The 19,121-nt window shown below is 31.3% G+C and overlaps 5 protein-coding genes across 5 annotated transcripts; 3 read left to right on the top strand and 2 right to left on the bottom strand.

Annotated features, from left to right (window-relative positions):
- The first annotated feature begins 204 nt into the window (after positions 1 to 204).
- On the top strand, positions 205 to 1,700 carry LOC124930827 (calmodulin-like). The gene is made up of 2 exons (XM_047471187.1): positions 205 to 352; positions 1,204 to 1,700. The coding sequence occupies exons 1-2, from the start codon at positions 277 to 279 to the stop codon at positions 1,575 to 1,577; spliced, it is 450 nt and encodes a 149-aa protein (XP_047327143.1). The 5' UTR covers positions 205 to 276; the 3' UTR covers positions 1,578 to 1,700.
- A 498-nt stretch (positions 1,701 to 2,198) lies between these two features.
- Positions 2,199 to 3,536, bottom strand: LOC124930828 (60S ribosomal protein L44). Its single transcript, XM_047471188.1, has 4 exons — positions 3,392 to 3,536; positions 2,662 to 2,841; positions 2,506 to 2,580; positions 2,199 to 2,430 (listed from the first exon to the last, which is right to left on the bottom strand). Exons 1-4 carry the CDS (start codon positions 3,392 to 3,394, stop codon positions 2,371 to 2,373), a joined length of 318 nt encoding a protein of 105 aa, XP_047327144.1. The 5' UTR covers positions 3,395 to 3,536; the 3' UTR covers positions 2,199 to 2,370.
- A 1,436-nt stretch (positions 3,537 to 4,972) lies between these two features.
- On the bottom strand, positions 4,973 to 6,896 carry LOC124932210 (glycerol-3-phosphate acyltransferase 5-like). The gene is made up of 2 exons (XM_047472828.1): positions 6,351 to 6,896; positions 4,973 to 6,044 (listed from the first exon to the last, which is right to left on the bottom strand). The coding sequence occupies exons 1-2, from the start codon at positions 6,894 to 6,896 to the stop codon at positions 5,106 to 5,108; spliced, it is 1,485 nt and encodes a 494-aa protein (XP_047328784.1). The 3' UTR covers positions 4,973 to 5,105.
- Positions 6,897 to 9,890: 2,994 nt separating this feature from the next.
- On the top strand, positions 9,891 to 10,615 carry LOC124928607 (probable transcriptional regulator RABBIT EARS). The gene has a single exon (XM_047468847.1). The coding sequence runs from the start codon at positions 9,898 to 9,900 to the stop codon at positions 10,513 to 10,515; it is 618 nt and encodes a 205-aa protein (XP_047324803.1). The 5' UTR covers positions 9,891 to 9,897; the 3' UTR covers positions 10,516 to 10,615.
- Positions 10,616 to 16,581: 5,966 nt separating this feature from the next.
- LOC124930645 (tropinone reductase homolog At5g06060-like) lies at positions 16,582 to 18,178 on the top strand. Its single transcript, XM_047470976.1, has 5 exons — positions 16,582 to 16,746; positions 16,832 to 17,039; positions 17,118 to 17,334; positions 17,400 to 17,506; positions 17,783 to 18,178. Exons 1-5 carry the CDS (start codon positions 16,661 to 16,663, stop codon positions 17,969 to 17,971), a joined length of 807 nt encoding a protein of 268 aa, XP_047326932.1. The 5' UTR covers positions 16,582 to 16,660; the 3' UTR covers positions 17,972 to 18,178.
- The last annotated feature ends 943 nt before the right edge of the window (positions 18,179 to 19,121 follow it).

Here is a 19,121-nt window from a genome sequence, read left to right as displayed (position 1 = left end):
ACTTCTAGTTATAAACGTGTGAGAAAAATTGAATAACACTTTGAATTTTTATAATAAAATTTAATTTTTATAAATTTGTTATATCTTTTAAAATCTAGATTCTCTTTTAAATTTGATTTTGTTATGTTATTTATAAATGAATTTCAAATTTCTTGTAGAAAAATAAAAAGGAAACCGACAAAGTATAAAACAGCTACCGAGTTTTGACATTGACACCGTTAGCCTCTTTCTCTTTGTTCTTCCCTGCGATTGTTCTCTCTCTTGAAGAAAATTGAAATGGCAGATCAGCTCACCGACGAACAGATCTCCGAATTCAAGGAGGCCTTCAGTCTATTCGATAAAGATGGAGATGGTGAGGTTTCCTTTTCATTTCAATTTTGTTATAGTAATATAGACAGACCTATAAGACTATAATGACTTGTTTCCGCGTCACTTTATCAGATCCATACGTTGATTGTGCATCTCTTTCATCGTAGTCTAACAGTATTTTATAATTTCTACTAGTTCTAGTTTTGGATGTCATTTTTGACTTGAAGGGAGGTTATTTTTTGTATATTTAATAATATAAAACTGATATCATGATTCGTTACCATGTTGAAAGTCAAGACCTTGTGTTGTTTCAATTTTTACTTGGTGAAAGAACTAAGTCTCAGATATCATTTTTGGGTGTCTTGAATTTGATCAACTGTTCTTAATGCATCCTTTTTTAGTTGCCATGTACTCTTACAGCTGTTTATGCTGTGCAAAGCATTCATTGATGTGAGAGTAGATCTTATTGAGTCCTTTGCAAAATTGATAGACATATCCATACATGGGAGAGGGAGACAATTTCCAAGTAAAGCCTGGAAAACCATTCTTCTTTCCATTGAAGTAATTCCTGTAAGTCATTTTGGTTAGTGGTTAAGCTCCGTAAGTTAGTTTGACCCATGAAGAGTAAAGAAAAGAAACAGTGGTTGAATTATGATACTTTGTTTGTTAAGATGAAGTGTTCTGTCCAATCAAAAGCAAACCATGAATGCCCTTCATCTAATTTGGAAATTTATTGGAATTACTTCTTATTTAAGTTAAGTGTGCTGATGAAAACCAGTAACATGTGCATCAATTTTTCTTCTTTCAATCATTTGGGGGTAAAGGGTTCAATCACTAGTAGACTGCAGCTTGAGGAGGTTATTTGTTGAATTTGTGGTTTGTATCTTTTTGAAGGCTGCATTACCACCAAGGAGCTTGGAACTGTAATGAGATCACTGGGTCAGAATCCAACGGAAGCGGAACTACAGGATATGATAAATGAAGTGGATGCAGATGGAAACGGAACCATTGATTTTCCAGAGTTCCTCAATCTGATGGCTAGGAAGATGAAGGACACGGATTCTGAGGAGGAGTTGAAGGAAGCTTTTAGGGTTTTTGACAAAGATCAGAATGGCTTCATTTCAGCAGCCGAGCTTCGTCATGTTATGACAAACCTAGGCGAAAAGCTAACTGATGATGAAGTTGATGAGATGATACGTGAAGCTGATGTGGATGGGGATGGTCAAATTAACTATGAGGAATTCGTTAAGATCATGATGGCCAAGTGATGATGATGGGGGAGGTTATCTTAATTCCTTTTGGGTGTTTTTGTGTACTTAGGTTTTGGTGTTTAGCAATCTATTGAACGGTTAAACCTTCTTTCCAAGTATGGACAAACTTATTTTTCTTGATTTTTTATAATTTGAACATCTTAGGCCTTGTTCTAATTTAGGTTTTCAAAATAACCCAACCAAATCAATTGTCACTAAACTCCCCTCTCATCATTCAAATCAATCAAGTCATTAACTAAAATACTAAAATACCTTCTATTTTAAATTATAATTATTTATTTTATTTATATATATCAATACCCTTTAAGTTTTTTTACCAAAAAACATCATCAATTTTTCAAAATTATCACCAATAAATCATTTTTCTCTCTTTTCAGGTTATTTAAATAACCTGGACCACCCTTATTCTTGTTATACTTTTTCAATTTATTGAGCATATCCAAAAAAAACATCAAATGAGTTTGCCCCGTTTGTTGTACATAAATCAAGAAAATTATGTCATGAATTGTAACAAATTATTTATACTGAGACTGTTTTATCCTGTCCTGTCATAGATAAAATAATAATGAAATATGTTTTGCTATATAAGATGTCTTTTCAATGATAGAGACAAATAAAAAGAGAGAGGAACTTAAATGCCAAAGGATGCTGCAAATGGCATGTAAAAACCAACAATAGTTTGAATAAGAAACAGAGATGAGCCACAATTGCATTACTTCATATAAAATAACAAAAGACCAAACAAAGAGTCTGAGAAACATAATACATTGTTCTGATATTCCTTCCATTCTTAAAATAGAGAAGTTCCCTTGCCCTTCTTGTCTCCACCAATCTCAAAATGTTTGCACCTCTGTTCAATACATAATTCAGGTCAATTCGAGAATACAAGCATTAAAAAGGAAACAATAATGAGAAAAAAACTGACCTTGATTGGATGCTGGGACATATGCTTACAACTCTGGCATTGCAACCTCAAGACAATCTTCTTTGTGGTTTTAGCCTAAGAAATTGTTATATAAAGGCCATTGAATCAATCATTCTAAACATTTAAAAAAACAAAAACAGAACATTCAATTCTTACCTTCTTGTGGAAAACAGGCTTAGTTTGTCCACCATAACCGGATTGTTTCCTATCATAACGACGCTTACCCTGTGCAGCCAAACTATCCTTACCCTTTTTGTACTGTGTAACTTTGTGCAAGGTGTGCTTTTTGCACTCCTTAGACTTACAGTAAGTTTTCTTGGTCTTCGGTACGTTAACCTAAAACACAGATCAAACAAGGATGGTTTAACATGCAAACTTGTTTAATATCATTAACCATTTCTTTTAAGGTAACACCAATCTCAATCATATATCAACAATGCAACAGCCAGACTTAAAGAAGGCATTAACAACCAATCTCAGCAAATTGACTTAATAACAAAATTCTATCAAGTTCAATAGAACATATATGTGGTATATTGACTTCAATATAGACAAGTGCCAAGAATCCATCGGGGAAGTTAACATTATATTTGAACTTTGAATTGCACCTTGTAACTAGAATCTAGATACAAATAAAACAAATAAACTCCAACAGTATGCAATCTATCTTAGCACCAGCTAATACTTACACAACTGCATATAAGAAGCTCCAATTTTGAAACAGGTAATACGAATGGCATGGAAATCAGAAATTCATAGGAATACGAGCTGATGTGCATCAACAAAATTTTAGAAAAATGGAGGAGAAATGCAGAGTGTTTGCGTGAGATGTGTATTCAGATCTTCGGTGATTCACACATGCGATAAAAAAAAAAGAGATACATACCATTGCTGTGCGAGGTTAGAGAGCAAGAAGCCACGCAGAGATTTCACAGAGATTTGGTTACTCTCCGATGGAAAAATAATGAGCTTTATTCGTACAAAGATAATAGAAACAATGGCTAGGGTTAGGGTTTGTCATCATGTATATTGGTCCAAATCACCGTTTTGAAGCCCAAACTAACTACTAGTATAATGGGTATGGGCCCGCTCTATTTTACAAATTCAAGGGATCATGAATGAAATTAGTACAAATTTTTATATTTTTATCTTTTTTATTTAATTATTTTATATCTTTTTTATTTTATTTGTGAATGAATTAATTTACAAAAATAATATCAATAAAATCAAAATAAATAAATAAATAAGAATTTTTAGGTTATGTAACATGACAACTTTTTAATAACTAAAATTCTAAGGAGAAAAATCTAAACATTTTGTAATTTTGTAGGACTTGAAAAATTCGTAAAAATAAGGGGATAAAATGGAATAATCCGAATAAACCAATTAAACGGTGTCAAAAAAAATTATATTGAATATTTTGAGTGTCAATAAAAATTGTCTTTCATGGTAAACAACAGTTGAAAATGTTATGGCAATGATAATAGATTAAGAAAATGATAGAGAGTGAAAAAGATATAACAAAGTTTGTAGGGAAATAAATTATATATAGAGGGGGAGAAATGATTACATAATGAAATTTGGGAGAGAGAATTTTAAAGGAATGACATGGCGAAATCTGATTGGCCGAAAAAATAAAAAAAATTCTTTCACTTCTCTCCCTACTCACCTTCTATTTTTTTTTGTCATGTAGTGACAAGTAATTCCCTCTCACATTCTCCTCCCTATCACTCCTCATGTATTTATATCATACAAAAATGAGAAACTATATAAATAGAGGGTCTATATCTAAAAAATAGTATTCAATGAAAAATAACTTCAATTCAAATAACTTTATCTCTTTTCTTATTAAGAAAGAAACGGTCACATATTCAAAAAAAAATGACTACAAAGACAATTGAAGAGGTGAGCAGCAAATGACCCATCAAAAAATATTATTCGGAATATAAAATTCAGGATAAAAAAATTGACTCGGCGAAATAAGATGTTGCATCGAACAAAATAAAACACCAATTCAAAATTGAGTGATGAAAATAAAAGTTTTTGCGTTATATTACACCAATTCAAAATTCAAAATTGACTCGGCTAAACTTTTTTTGCTTGATATAGATCACGCAAAAAAGTTTTGAAGAATTTGTGAGAAACTTTATTTTTATCTTAAAAGTTGAAAAAAGGTATAATATAAATATATTTATTTATATAATAATATAAAATGACATTATTGAAAATTTACGTATTTGCGACAGAAATCAGAGCGTGCCAACAAAATTATTTGTCCCCATCCCGATAAAAGCGAAAAAATCGCAACAATCTATTGCATCGAGCTGATTTTAGTTGTCATCTATTTGCTGCAACATCTAGGTTCTTGGTTGATATCCTTGATTTCCAAGTTTGTTTGTTTTTTTGAAATGTGATATTACGAAACAATGATTAGGCATAAAAAACATTGGACAGGTAGTATTTAGTATTTGCAAAACAATACATATATTATTAAACACCATTAAGGCAAAATAATCCTCGATCTCCAAGGAACAAATTAAAGAAACCATATCCATTTTTTTTTACAAAAACAAACACAATTATTAAGTACCCATAACTTTTCAACGAATGAAAAGCTTGAAACCACTCTCAACTTTACCAAAACAATTCGACATAAATTTCTTCATCATCTCCCTGTTCGAGGTATTATTCACCACTATCCCATCGTTTCCAGCTAAAACACGATACTTATCTTTTCTAGTATAATTAGTACACTCAAATCCCAAAGATGCAGCTAAAATCCTCTGCACATAATTCGCCACTTCATGTGGACTCTTCCCTGATGAACATGTAGCCTCCTTTGGCAACAAATTAAGAAAAGTTACCTCATAAATCGGTCGAGGATTCATCAAGAAGAATATAGGATCCAATGCCTTCCATCCTCTAGCTGTAGTTCCATGAAACAAACCCGCTCTATAATTCATTGCTACCGGCACAATCCTATCAGTTAGCTCCGCAAACAAGGCACTGAATCTTAACAAGAACGGTTCTCTACAAGTGGTTCCTTCAGGGCAAACCACAAGATCTCCAAATGACAATTCTCTTTTGATCCGTTCTGCATCAACATTCCGATTACGCGTTAATCGGACAGTTGGAATTGGAGATAGAATTTCAGAGAGACGGCTGATGGAATAAGTAACGGCTGGTACGCGTCGTTGTAGGACCGAAGAGAGGACAACTGGGTCCATCAGGGTTCGGTGAGTGCATACAAAGAGTACCCCGTTGTTGGTAGTAGAGGCTGGCGGGGGTTTGTTGCCCTTAACTACGACTTTTCCGCCAAAGACGGCTGATAGATGAGGGACCATCCACATGGGTACTAGAATTCCGATCAAAATTCGAACTATGGCTAAAACTATGCCGAAAGGGATCCAGAGGAGGATCAGGGCGGCTGTGAAAGGAGTGGGCCGCTTCACTAGACGGCCGTCGTGGAATATCACCGGCGAAGGGCCGGCCAGTTCGTAGTCGTCGTCGGTGACGGTGTACGGCGGGTGGCATTGTTCCTGCGTTTTTTATAACCACTTAACTCATATAGCTTAGCAAAAGATATTATATATGCAAGGGATCTATGTACAAGTGGTTCAATAAAAACCGGGAAATATTGTCGTTATTAATAATTATTCTGTCGCTAAAAATGATCCGTGACAGTTTGTTTGTTTCATATTATTATCATTCTAGCCCGATTATCACTAAACTAAAAGTGTATTAATGAGATGTTTTACTAAAATGTCATGAGAATAAATCTTGTTGAAAACAAATAATATGGTCATAATAAGAACCATAATGCAAACCGAGATTGGGGAGCTTACCTTGCATAGAGATAAGAAAGTAGAAGAAAATTCAGGCCTCCCCAACCCCATATCGGGTTTCTCATCCCTAACCAACTCCTTGATTCGATCATAGATCGAACCACCATCCTCCTTTAAAAAACCGGTTGCTCGGTTGAACCGCACAACAAGTTCGCTCCCAACAACATGGTCCGCACCTAAATGGTCTTTTGCAAACCTCTCAATCATAACCCTAGGCATCTTTGTCACCACCACCTTTTTCCCATACGAACTAAACACTCTCCAAGCACCCATGTCCATATCATCCATAAAGAACTTCGGTAAAACCGCCCTCGCCACAGCCTCTATCTCCCGCACGTGAACTCCAAAGGTAGCCACAAAAACCATAAGCTTGAACGCAACATCCCTCATCCCAGCTAGACGCATGATAAAGATCAATGGCCATAGTATCAATAATATTGTGAACCGGATCAGACCCGAAGCCTCAAATGCAATCAACATGAAGTACGAAAAAGGGTCCGGGTCCCCTAGTAGGGTTCCTTCAAATTCCGAGATTATCGAATCCATGATATTTGTGAGTATTGATTAACAAGACTTAATTAGTTGAGGTGTAATATAAGGCCTAATGGTGGAATGAGTTCGGTTAGCGGTTTACAACTACCATGCACAAATGATGTTTGGGTTTGTGCATGTAATTGTAGGGGACTTTATTTATAACTTATAAGTGTATTATTTTTCTTTGTTTAATAAGAGTAGTAATTGATTTATTAAATATTTTACTTTAATCTTGATTACTTAACACCACCAACTTCACCAAAAATAAAATAAGTATATGCCGCCACTAGTCTTATCTCATATTTTCATCCATGGCGTGCCTGTGAGGTGCTTGATCTTTTCAAAGAGTTTGTTTGATCTTGAGATTTTAAAAAAAAAAATACTAATCATTTATTACAAGAAAAATGATGAATAATTTGTTTTTCTTTTTTTAAAGAATTATTTTATTTGAATGATAAAGTAAGATTTTGAATTCTAATGAAAATATTTTGATTGATGTTGGAAATTATAACTTATAAGTCACTTGAAATATTGTACTAAAATTAACATTGATTTTTTTTGGATGACTAGTACGACTCCTCATGACACTTCATTTTCATTTAAAAACTTTTTAAGTGGAAATAAAACTCGAGATTTTTAATGTTGTTGACAAAATCTTGAAAGTTAATATATTAAAAAAAAATTAATTTAAACAAAAAGGAGTGTGCATAGTCTAAATTAGGTTCAAATAAGAAGAAATTATAAAGGCTTAATGTCTTTAATTTATTAATTTATTGTGGGCAAATTAATTAGGTGGGAAAATATATAGAGGAGAGGATATTGTCTTTTTAAGCACGACAGATATATAGCTTATGTATCCTTATGTAATTATTAGGTGGTGTTTGGTGAAGAAAGTACAACCTTTGAGACATAATATATATTTATTTATAGTTTTTTTTCTTTTTTCATTTATTCGGTGGAAGGTGGAAAGAAAATTTTGACATGAATAAAGATTAACTAACTCAATTATAATATATATATATATATAAAAATAAAAGATACAATTTTTCTTTATCAATCTATATGGAATTACTTGCTAAATAATTAAGGTGCATCACCAATAGGCAATATCCTTAAATAATATAGATTATTGGAATTGGGTCTTTAATTAATATATACTTAAAAAAAAAAGAGTATTATCTTTGTCCAGGCTATATTAGAAAATTTAATAGTGGATAATAAGATAGAAGAATCCCTCTATAAACTCTCTACTATCTTCATGTTATCCTGATTTTGTTGATATATTTCCCTGAACTTTTATTATATTCAATTTTGATAATGTACTTTCTATTTATTCAAATTCATCCACGTAAACCCAAATAATTATACTTAAATCCTATTTTTTTTTTATATATGAAATGGCCATAAATATTCAAACTCATAATCACCTTGTTTTTACCGAGCTAAAACAAGTCTTAAATCATGTCCTATTTATAATGATTTTTTTAATCTTAACTTAGCTAATATCCCCATTGATAAATTTTCTTTCACTTTTTAATACATATAAATTAATGATTTATTTGTAATTTAGAGAAGTCATTTATATTTTTTTGGAATCGAAAGAGAATTAGCATGACACTTCACAACTATGGTTCCTGCTTAAACTCAAAATATTTTCGGATGAAATCGAACCTGTGATCTTTTGATCTCTTAAATCGATTTTTACCACTTGATTACCTTGGTGGGGTGTCTTTTAATAATAATAAATTTTGATTTTATAGATTATTGGGTATGTTTGAAGGTACAAATGAACCTTATTATTAATTTTTAGCTATAGGCTAACATATGGGCTTAACCGATTGATGACCAACTTTGAACACTACTTTTTTTTTTTTCAAAAATAAAAATTAGAAACACTTGGGACCATCTCATAGTTCATGGAACTTGTCGTCATCTTTGTTCAAAAGATGTACTTAAGCTGTTAAAAATAAATAAATCATCTTTAGATATATTTTGTTTTATTTTTATGCAGGTTTCTTTTATATAAGGTTACAATTTTAAATCTTTGTTATATATATATTTTTTTTTTCTAAATTAGCAGCTTATAGTTTTTGCGTTTAACGTTTGCGTAATAATTTTGCTTCAGTAATTTTGCGGAATAAACTAACGCAAAAATTATAATCAAACACATTTTACGTTTAAACACAATTTTCTCTCTATCTTCCTTATCTGACAATAAATTAGAACGAATAAGTTGAGTATAAGCCTATAAACGTAATTGAGAATAAGCTTGAACGAAAAAAATAAGTATAAGCTAAATCAAATTAGTGCTTATAGCATTATATTATTTGTTTGTAAGCATAAATTTGTTAAACAATCAAAAAATACTTTTAGGCCAAATAAATTTCAAATTATTGACATTTCTTTGGGCTAATAAGTGCATTTTTTTTTGTCTTTTCCTATGGTAACTTAAACTATTATAACCTATAAAATCTAAATTTCTCAAACCTAATGCATCAATCAAAACTATAGATATATATAAATATGTTATTGCCTATGAATCCCAATTATATATGGTTTGATGTTATTTGATAAAATAGATGACAGTTGGAAAGGTGTTGAATACACTTGACCATGCATAAAAGTGGGACCTGGATCGAAAGAAAAAGAAGGGGATTGAAAAGAAAAGATACTGCATGTGTCTGTACGTACTACTTGTTAACTGATTATTATTATTATTAAGTCTGACAAACAGAGAGATTGATAGAGGAAACAACAGATAGAGAAGCTAAATGACCAAGAGAGAAACTTCACTAAAAAAGCCAAATTAGTGCAAACTCCATCATACATTATCATATATAATTTCACATCGATCCATCATCATCATCATATCATGTATTCTTTATAATAATTAATTCCTATTATTAATGTTATGTACCTTTCACGTATTCAATTCTCCCTAGCTAATTAATTTAACATATATATAATCTTTACCAGCTCCCCGATCTATCCCCGATCATATATCATCATCATCATGGATCATTACTCCAAGTACTTGATGTGGATCAGGTCGACTAACAAGAACAAGGTTCACCAAGAAGCCTTTTCTGAATTAGATAGGGCGCCATTTGGAGGATCAGGAAGAGAACTTGTATGGCCACCCAGATCCTATTCATGTGGGTTTTGTACTAGACAGTTCAGGTCTGCCCAAGCCCTAGGAGGTCACATGAATGTTCACAGAAGGGATAGAGCTAGACTCAAGCACCAAGATCAAGATCAAGATCTTGATCAAGAACCACCAGCTGCGGCGCCTACCCAACTGTTGCTTACTACCTTTATAAGCCAAACCCCAGCTCATGATCATTCTTCTTCTTCTAATTCTTCCAATAATTCCTCTAGGACTTCGTCTGACAAATTAGAGGCTGGTAATAACTTGTGCATTGGATTGAGTTTGGATGGTAATTATGGGTGCAAGAGAGTGAAACTCATGAATAGTACTGTAATACCCACATTGCCTTTATTTCTACAGACATGTTCAAGATCAAGTCAGACCACCGACTGTGGTGGTACTGCTATTAGGGTGGCCGGTGGCTCCTTCATGGAAGATAATTTGGATCTTGAGCTCAGGCTTGGTAGTAGTAGTTCCTGCTAGAACATTTTCCATCTTCTACTTGTCCTTAATTTCAATGAGATCAAAATGATCATCAATTAATGCAATTTCTTTTCATGAAATATGGTTACAATAAATTCATTTCAAACCATTTCATAATAAATTAATCTTTTCTTAGAACCATGTTTAATATAGTTATGTAATTTATTTTATTATTTTATCATTAAAGAAAAAATAATAATATAGATTTATGAAAAAATGATGCATTTTGATTAATTGTTGCAGAATGTGCTGCGCGTCAATCATCACTTATTGGAATGTTTGGATAGAAACCGTAAGCATGATTGGATTGAGTCAATGAGTCTCTATCCCGATTATTTTCTGATAAACTATTTGGATCGAAATGAACAATATAATGTTTAGTGATCGCGGTCGACCAATGTGTTTACTCTACAACTCTATTATTATGACGATATAGGAAATCTCTTATGGAAACAGGTGGAGGCGATCGGTGAGCTTATAAATTTTCTTGAAAATCTTCGAACTCGTTAATGTTAGATTTGTTCGTTTGTAAATATTGTTTTTTTATGTTTACATTGTTACTCTCAAAGAGTTAATTTCGTTATATTTTTTAATGTGTATAATGACAAGGTGAACATTCATGTTTTTCTATTATTTTTTTATTTTTTTGTCATTAAACAATGTTAAAGATTATAAAATATATATAAATAAATAAATAAACTGTGGTTAAAGTCTTATTTTCCAGAGATAATGATCTACACTTCAACATCAACAACGGTAATCAGATACTTTCGTTATTGATAACGTACATCAATACCAAATATCATATTTTACGTGCTAAGTATATTTATGTACCAATTTATCACTAAAAAAATACGTCATTAAATAATATATTCATATTTCACTTAATTATTTTATTTTAAATAATAAGTCCTAAAATCTTTTGAAAATATCATTTTATTTTAAATTTTAATTAGATTAATAATTTTAATGTATATATATATATTTATAATTATTAAAAATAATATATTTTTTTTTAAATATTTATAATACAACATTTATCATTTTATCTTAAAAACAAAGTTTTCACAAGTTTTAATAATGTCATTTTATTTTAAAAAACAATTTATAGTAGACTATTATTATCTTTCAAATATTAAATATATACATATATATATATAATTTAGTAGGTAATAATATATATATTTTTTTGCAAGAACTTAAATATAACCAATAAATCCTCCCTTAATTTAATTATTATTATTTTTAAATATAGAAAATTAATATGACTCCGGTAGTGATGATCTTCATTTTAACTAATATTATAAGAATCGAACTCAACGAATTGATTTTTAAGAATCACTATTTACATTTAAGTTATCTTAATGAATTATTTATTTTTAAATAATAATTATTATTATGAGCTGGAGGGAGCAGTGTAATAGTAGTAAATTTTGAATTGAAAGGTGGAGAAACGATGAAAGATGTGGACTTTTCAGTAATGTGGACATCTGTGAGAATATGAAAGTAATTTAATTAAATAATTAAGCCAAGGGTTGGAATTAATTTCCATTTATTTGGCCACCCTTTAGAGGACATGCCATTACTTACTATTGATGAGTTGAAGATGGCCATGTTATTCTCTGACTGTAGCTAGCTAGTTATTAATTATTGGCGAATGTGGAGTTAGAGCATCCCCATCGGTAGGTACAAATCTGATGTGGACAAAATTTGTACCTGGGTACACTAATGGGGAGTTGGGTATAAATCAGGAGAGAGAAAATTGAGTAGCAAAGTTTTGCTACCGGGTACAAATGAAAAAAAGTCAAAAAAAGTGGTCCCCACCCCCACTTTTTTATAAAAAAAAAATAAACATTTAAAAATTTTAAAAAATAAACCGTTTTATTTAATTTTTTATTTAACAAAATATGATTTAGTAGTCTATTTTTTTCAAGTATTATTGTGATGATAATTTCCTAAATTATTTTTAAAAATTATTGATTTTTTTTAATTTTTTAATATAATTTATAAATATTAGTTTTATTAATTTAAACAAATTAATATAATAAAAAATAAAACAAGATTACTTGAATTATTGAATTAAAAAATATTGTATGAATTAGATGATGTGGATGGTGGGACCACAATTGTACTTGAGATGGTTGAGGAATAGAGGTATAAATTGAGAGGTATAATTTATTTGTGATGTGGCTGCTGATGTGGCACATATTTGTACCTATGTATGGGTACAAGGATGGGGATGCTCTTATAAGGAGAGAGAAAATTGAGTAGCAAAGTTTTGCTACCGGGTACAAATGAAAAAAAGTCAAAAAAAGTGGTCCCCACCCCCACTTTTTTATAAAAAAAAAATAAACATTTAAAAATTTTAAAAAATAAACCGTTTTATTTAATTTTTTATTTAACAAAATATGATTTAGTAGTCTATTTTTTTCAAGTATTATTGTGATGATAATTTCCTAAATTATTTTTAAAAATTATTGATTTTTTTTAATTTTTTAATATAATTTATAAATATTAGTTTTATTAATTTAAACAAATTAATATAATAAAAAATAAAACAAGATTACTTGAATTATTGAATTAAAAAATATTGTATGAATTAGATGATGTGGATGGTGGGACCACAATTGTACTTGAGATGGTTGAGGAATAGAGGTATAAATTGAGAGGTATAATTTATTTGTGATGTGGCTGCTGATGTGGCACATATTTGTACCTATGTATGGGTACAAGGATGGGGATGCTCTTAGCTTAGCTTTAGCTTAGCTTAGCTTAGCTAGCCTGATCAGAAGTTATAACCGGAGCCAGACGTGCACATGGAATTTTCCTTGTTGCTTTTCATCACTTTTAATCTATATTAATTACATATACTGTTTTTATTTATTTTTTTATGTTTAAATTAACCATTTTATCGTTGGAAAACTAGAAAAATACATATAAAAGAAGATTTGATGGGGTTAATTAGGGTAATATGGTGTCTTATGAAGCAAAGAGGAAATTAAGCAAACTCAAGAAAGGAGGAGTTGATTAATTAGGATATTATATCACTTATGAGTTATTTTAAACTTATCTTTTTAAAATAATTCAAGCAAAATGTTATAAATAAGAGTCGTTTAAACTCAACGACAAAAGCATTACAAAATTGAAAGAAAAACATTAAAAAATAACACAAAATAGTTCACCAATGATCAAACAAAAAGAACAAACTTTAATGAGCACGGAAACATTAAGAAGATTAATGAGTTCTCCAATTGCTTTAACTGATTTACCCCATGAAACATTCTCGATTGTCATAATAATAGAATTGTGAATTAAACGCATCGGTCGATAACGACACCGGACGTTCTACGGTTCCTTTCAAGCCTAATGGTCCACCAAAAGATAAGCGGGATAAAAGTCCAACGATTCAGACCAACTGAATTCAATGTCTCTATCCACACTTCCCAATAACTAACGATAAATTCCGACATAACCCACTAAATACCAATCATGTTCTATAATAATCTCTAAATCACAATCACTTCATCATACTGTAATAGAAAATGAGGCGTTGACTCCATCTCTTTATGACATATTCTACAACAATTTTCCATAATATATCATTTTTTCATGCATTTATCATCCGTCAAAATTTTTCCATGCATGACACTCCATCCAAAATTGAGATTTTTGATGGAACTTAGAGTCCCACAACTTCTCCCATATGAGACCATAAGGAGCATTCTCCGCAATTAAGAGTAACAATGACTAACCTTAGAATTATCAATATCTTGTCAACGCAAAATATCACACAAAGAAGGATTCACCTCTTTACGCCCCACCAAGTTCAACACTCTATCATGTGAAGCTAGCTCTTCAACATTTAGTCTTCTCTTATACCTGATTCTAATGGAAAAACCATTAGAACTCGCGTCAAACATTTCTTTAACTGTAGCATCTTTATACCCAAGCCCCCTTGGTTTTTAAGTTTCTTCATTTATCACAACTTACCAAATGATGAAAGGATGATTTAGAGAAACCCTAAAAAATTACAATTTTTTTTCTATCTTCACAGTCACACTTCTAAGTATAAGAAATATAAACATCATGTAAGTATGCATAGATTCTAGAGCACTTTTGATGAGAACCAAACTCCCACCTTTTGAAATCATCTTGCTTTTCTAGATTGGTAATTTTTTTTCCATTTTGGCGATGATCGGATCCCAAGAAACTTTAAAATGGGCGTTAGCACTTAAAGGCATCCCAAGATAAGTAGATGGAAATTATCCCACCTTGAAGCCCAAGTTGCTCGAAAGTGTCATCTTACTTTTATTGGATATGAATTTTGAGAAAAAATCTCAGACTTACCGAGGTTAACTCGCAATCTTGAACAGACTCCAAACAACTAGAGAATATAACGAAGATGCTTGAAATTTTCGTGAGTAGCTTGAATCATGCAAAAATAAAATGAGAAATCACAAATTGAGACTTACTCATCCCATAATTCACTCCTCTAATGAGACTAACAAACTCAGTGCAAGTCAACATTTTTTAAAAAACTTCCATGACATTGTTTAAATATGACGCATCAAAAAAATTATAACTAATTTCATATATCAATGTTAAGTATATGTAAGTATAGTAATGATTTGTTTGGTTGGTTTATAAGAATGTCTAATTATCTAGCGGGGTGTAGCATTTGAAGATTAATTTATTCTATGTTAAAAAAAAATCGTGAGCAGTCTAGATTCATTGTGGGGATGGTTCTTCGATTAGATTTTGGGACGACATTTGATATAGTGTCAAAAGTCTAATTACGACGTATCATGAGTTTGCTTCTACTGCTATATGTATAAATGTCATAGTTAAGGACATGTTTGATCATGAGTCTAGTGGTTTCGCTAATCGAATTAGATATAGAATGAGATTAAACATTATAGAGACTTCGTCCCATAATAGAGTTTACTTTTGGTTTGACGCAAACAAGTGTCACTGTTTGAACAAGATGTTATGCGTTGACAAAATATGAATAGTTTCCATATGGGACATTGTTACAAGTTGTTCGCTAAGATGATTTCATATATATTTTTTTTGAAAACTTTGGAAGTCAAATATTTAATCCAAGATCTTGTTATTTGATGGAGCGTTATTCATGGTGAAATTCTAACGGGTGATATGTACATGAAAAAAAATTGTATTAAGGCTAGTCGTTGTCGTATGTGTCACGAAAATATTGAATCGACAACTCACTTCTTTTTGCATTGTCGATGGGTGATTACTATTTTGAGTCTTTTGTGGAGTATTATTGATATTCATTAGATAATGCCTGAGTTTTTGGGTAGTTGCTGAGAAGTTTGGATTGATGCGGCTAATACAGTAGACCTACATATTTGGGTTGTCATCCCAATTATTTTTTGGTGGACTATCTGGTTAGAGAGAAAACGTCAAACTTTTAATGATCGTAGTTGTTCGATGTGTATCATTTATAATACTATTATTATTATATTTTCTTAGATTCGTTCAGGAAAGTCACTAGAGTCTGTCGGGGAGTTAATCGTTCTTCTCGAGGATGTACGATCTCTCGATAACTTATTGAGTATTGTATTTTTATTTTTGTATTTTCATGTTATGCTTTTTCGTTGTGTTTAAACCGTTTTATTTTTTATTTTTAATATACATTGATATTGTTTAAGAAAAATATAAATGTTAAATCTGTGATAACATTTATTAAACTTAAGATTATTAAACTTAAGGCCTTGAATAAGGGACCCCTGAATAATGCTTTATAGGGTAAGGATAAATTTTAAATTTTCCACCCACGTGTAATCCTCTATCCAAACAAAAGTGTCACTATGAATCTGATGGATTGATTGGTATTTTCAATATGTTTATTATTTTTTATAAATATTAATAAAAAATTACATATTTATAATCTCACTAATTAATATATTAAGAATTTTAAATTTATTTTATTTATATTTTCATTTGATTTTAAATATATAAAATAAAATTTTTACCATTGAAAATATTATATGAAATGATGCTTCATTCACATTTACCTTGTTAATTCCGCCAAAAGGCCCAAAACCAAAAAAAATACTCAATTCCTCATTTCGCTCTCTCTTCTTCTTCTCCTAACATCTACAAGAGATAGAAAGAGACTGCAATGGCCGCTAAGGCAGCAGAGAAGAGTTCCAAGTGGTCTCTCATCGGAATGACCGGTCTCGTCACCGGCGGCACTCGTGGAATCGGGTCCTCTCTCGTTCTATCACTCATTTGTCTGGTTCAACTTATGATGATGATAATACCTAAAATCCTTATAATCAAACTTTTATAGGTATGCAATTGTGGAAGAGCTAGCTCAATTAGGTGCAACCCTTTACACATGTTCCCGCAACGAAGACGAACTCAACCGTTGCCTGAAAACTTGGACTGATAAGGGTTTCAAAGTCACTGGTTCAGTCTGCGACGTATCTTCTCGCCCTCAAAGAGAGGACCTCATGGCTAGAGTTTCATCTTCTTTTGCTGGGAAAATCAACATCTTTGTAAGTAGTGCAAATCAATAACCCTTTCTTCTTTCTTAATTGTCCTTGAATGAATTGATATTTATTATATATATATAGATAAACAATGTTGGAACCAACATCAGAAAACCAACAACTGAATACACATCAGAGGAATTCTCAAAGCTCTTTTCTGTCAACTTCGAATCTGCTTATCATCTTTCCCAACTTGCTCACCCTCTTCTTAAAGCATCTGGGTCAGGAAGCATTGTATTTATTTCTTCAGTTGCTGGTCTTGTTCATCTATCTACTGGATCCATCTATGGAGCAACCAAAGGCATGTCAAATTTCAATTGCCTTTATATATGTTCTACAATCTGTAGCTAATTTTGCTTATTGCAGGTGCAATGAATCAGCTTACCAAGAACTTGGCTTGTGAATGGGCAAAAGATAACATCAGATGCAACTCTGTTGCCCCCTGGTATATCAGAACATCGTTCGTTGAACACGTAATCATTCTTGAAACCTCGCTTCTTAAGAGAATAATGAAAACACATTACAGAATCTGATCAAGAAGTAAACAAAGGAAAACATGGGAAATCAAGCTCCTCATGCTTTTCCTCATTTCAGAATGATTTATTAAAAGACATCATTTCTTGTTTAAATGGATTGTAAAACCAAATATCTGAAGATCAATATTGGTTCATCAATTGGCTACTATTAGCCATCCTTGTTTACATGTTAATATATGTATATAATGGAACGTATCATATTTTTGTTTGCAGTTGTTGGGGAATAAAGAGTTTTTGGATAATGTGATATCGAGAACTCCTCTGGGGAGGCCCGGGGAGCCAGAAGAAGTGTCGTCCCTGGTTGCATATCTCTGCATGCCGGCTGCTTCTTACATAACTGGACAGATTGTTTCTGTTGATGGTGGAATGACTGTTTGTGGATTCAGCACAAAAATGGTATAGAAAGAAGAAAGACAAACATGGAAACTCATAAAAGTCTTGCTTTGTTTTCATGTAGTTTCAATAACAGTTATGTTAGCTATAACTTATGCTACTTTCTTTCATGAAGGAAAAAACTAATTTATTTTTGTTTGAATTTAAAAAGATAATACAATTTCTGTACTTTTATTATTATTATTATTATTATTTTGATATTCTTATTAATTCAAATATGAGCTACCATTTTAGATATTAAATAGTATGATAAATTTGAAAAAATTAAAATTTCAATAAAGATCCAGTTATCTTGAGGGTGACTTAAAATACGAAATAAAGCAAGCAGAACAAACCAATTATTGTCCGAACTTTTTATTAAACAAAAAAAAAATCGAGAAATATAGTATAAGGTGTCAAATAAGGTATCAAATGGGTGGGTGTCAAATAAGGTATCAAATGGGTGGGTGTCAAATAAGGTATCAAATGGGTGTTAAAATAATATCAAATGGTGCAGCAGAGTATCAAAATTAAGTGTTAAAATATGAGTATCAAATTTTGATACGGGACCAAATTTGATGTGGCCCAATCACAGCGTTGGTGGTTACTTTTTTGTTTTTGTTTTCTTTTTTAAATACACTTTTGCATAATAATTGATAAATATATATATATATATATATCATTATTTTTTATTTTTCGAGATCTATAAATAGAGACTTGGTTTGTGTCATTTAGACACCAATTTTTTTTGAAATTTTCCACCGTATTATCATCCTTGTTTGTATCACCTTTCTTCGTTTTAAATAATATTTGTATGTTTGATTTACCAAGTGATTAATAATATTGTTTGTGGTTAAAAAAATGAAATTATGTATAAATGATGTGGAAGTGAGAGAAAGTGAAAAAGTAATTTTGATACCTTGAATAACACTCTGCTGTAAGATATGCTAAAAAGTGGGTGTTAAAATAAGTATTAAGCTGACGTGGCAGGGTATTAAACGGAAAAATTTGATACCATGCTGTGTGGATAGTCTTAGAACCCACCCTAGGGCCTAGGGTATTATTTTTTTAAACATAAAATGTTCTAGTATTGTGAATCAAGATAAAAACTGACCACTGAGAATTATTTATATTATAAAAATTTATAATAAAAAATTCAATCTCACTAAACAAGATGTTG

The sequence above is a fragment of the Impatiens glandulifera genome, chromosome 3 (genome assembly GCF_907164915.1).
Source record: "Impatiens glandulifera chromosome 3, dImpGla2.1, whole genome shotgun sequence".
Classification (NCBI taxonomy): domain Eukaryota; kingdom Viridiplantae; phylum Streptophyta; class Magnoliopsida; order Ericales; family Balsaminaceae; genus Impatiens; species Impatiens glandulifera.
Note: the sequence above shows the minus strand (reverse complement) of the source record. Positions and strands in the feature narration are given on the sequence as shown.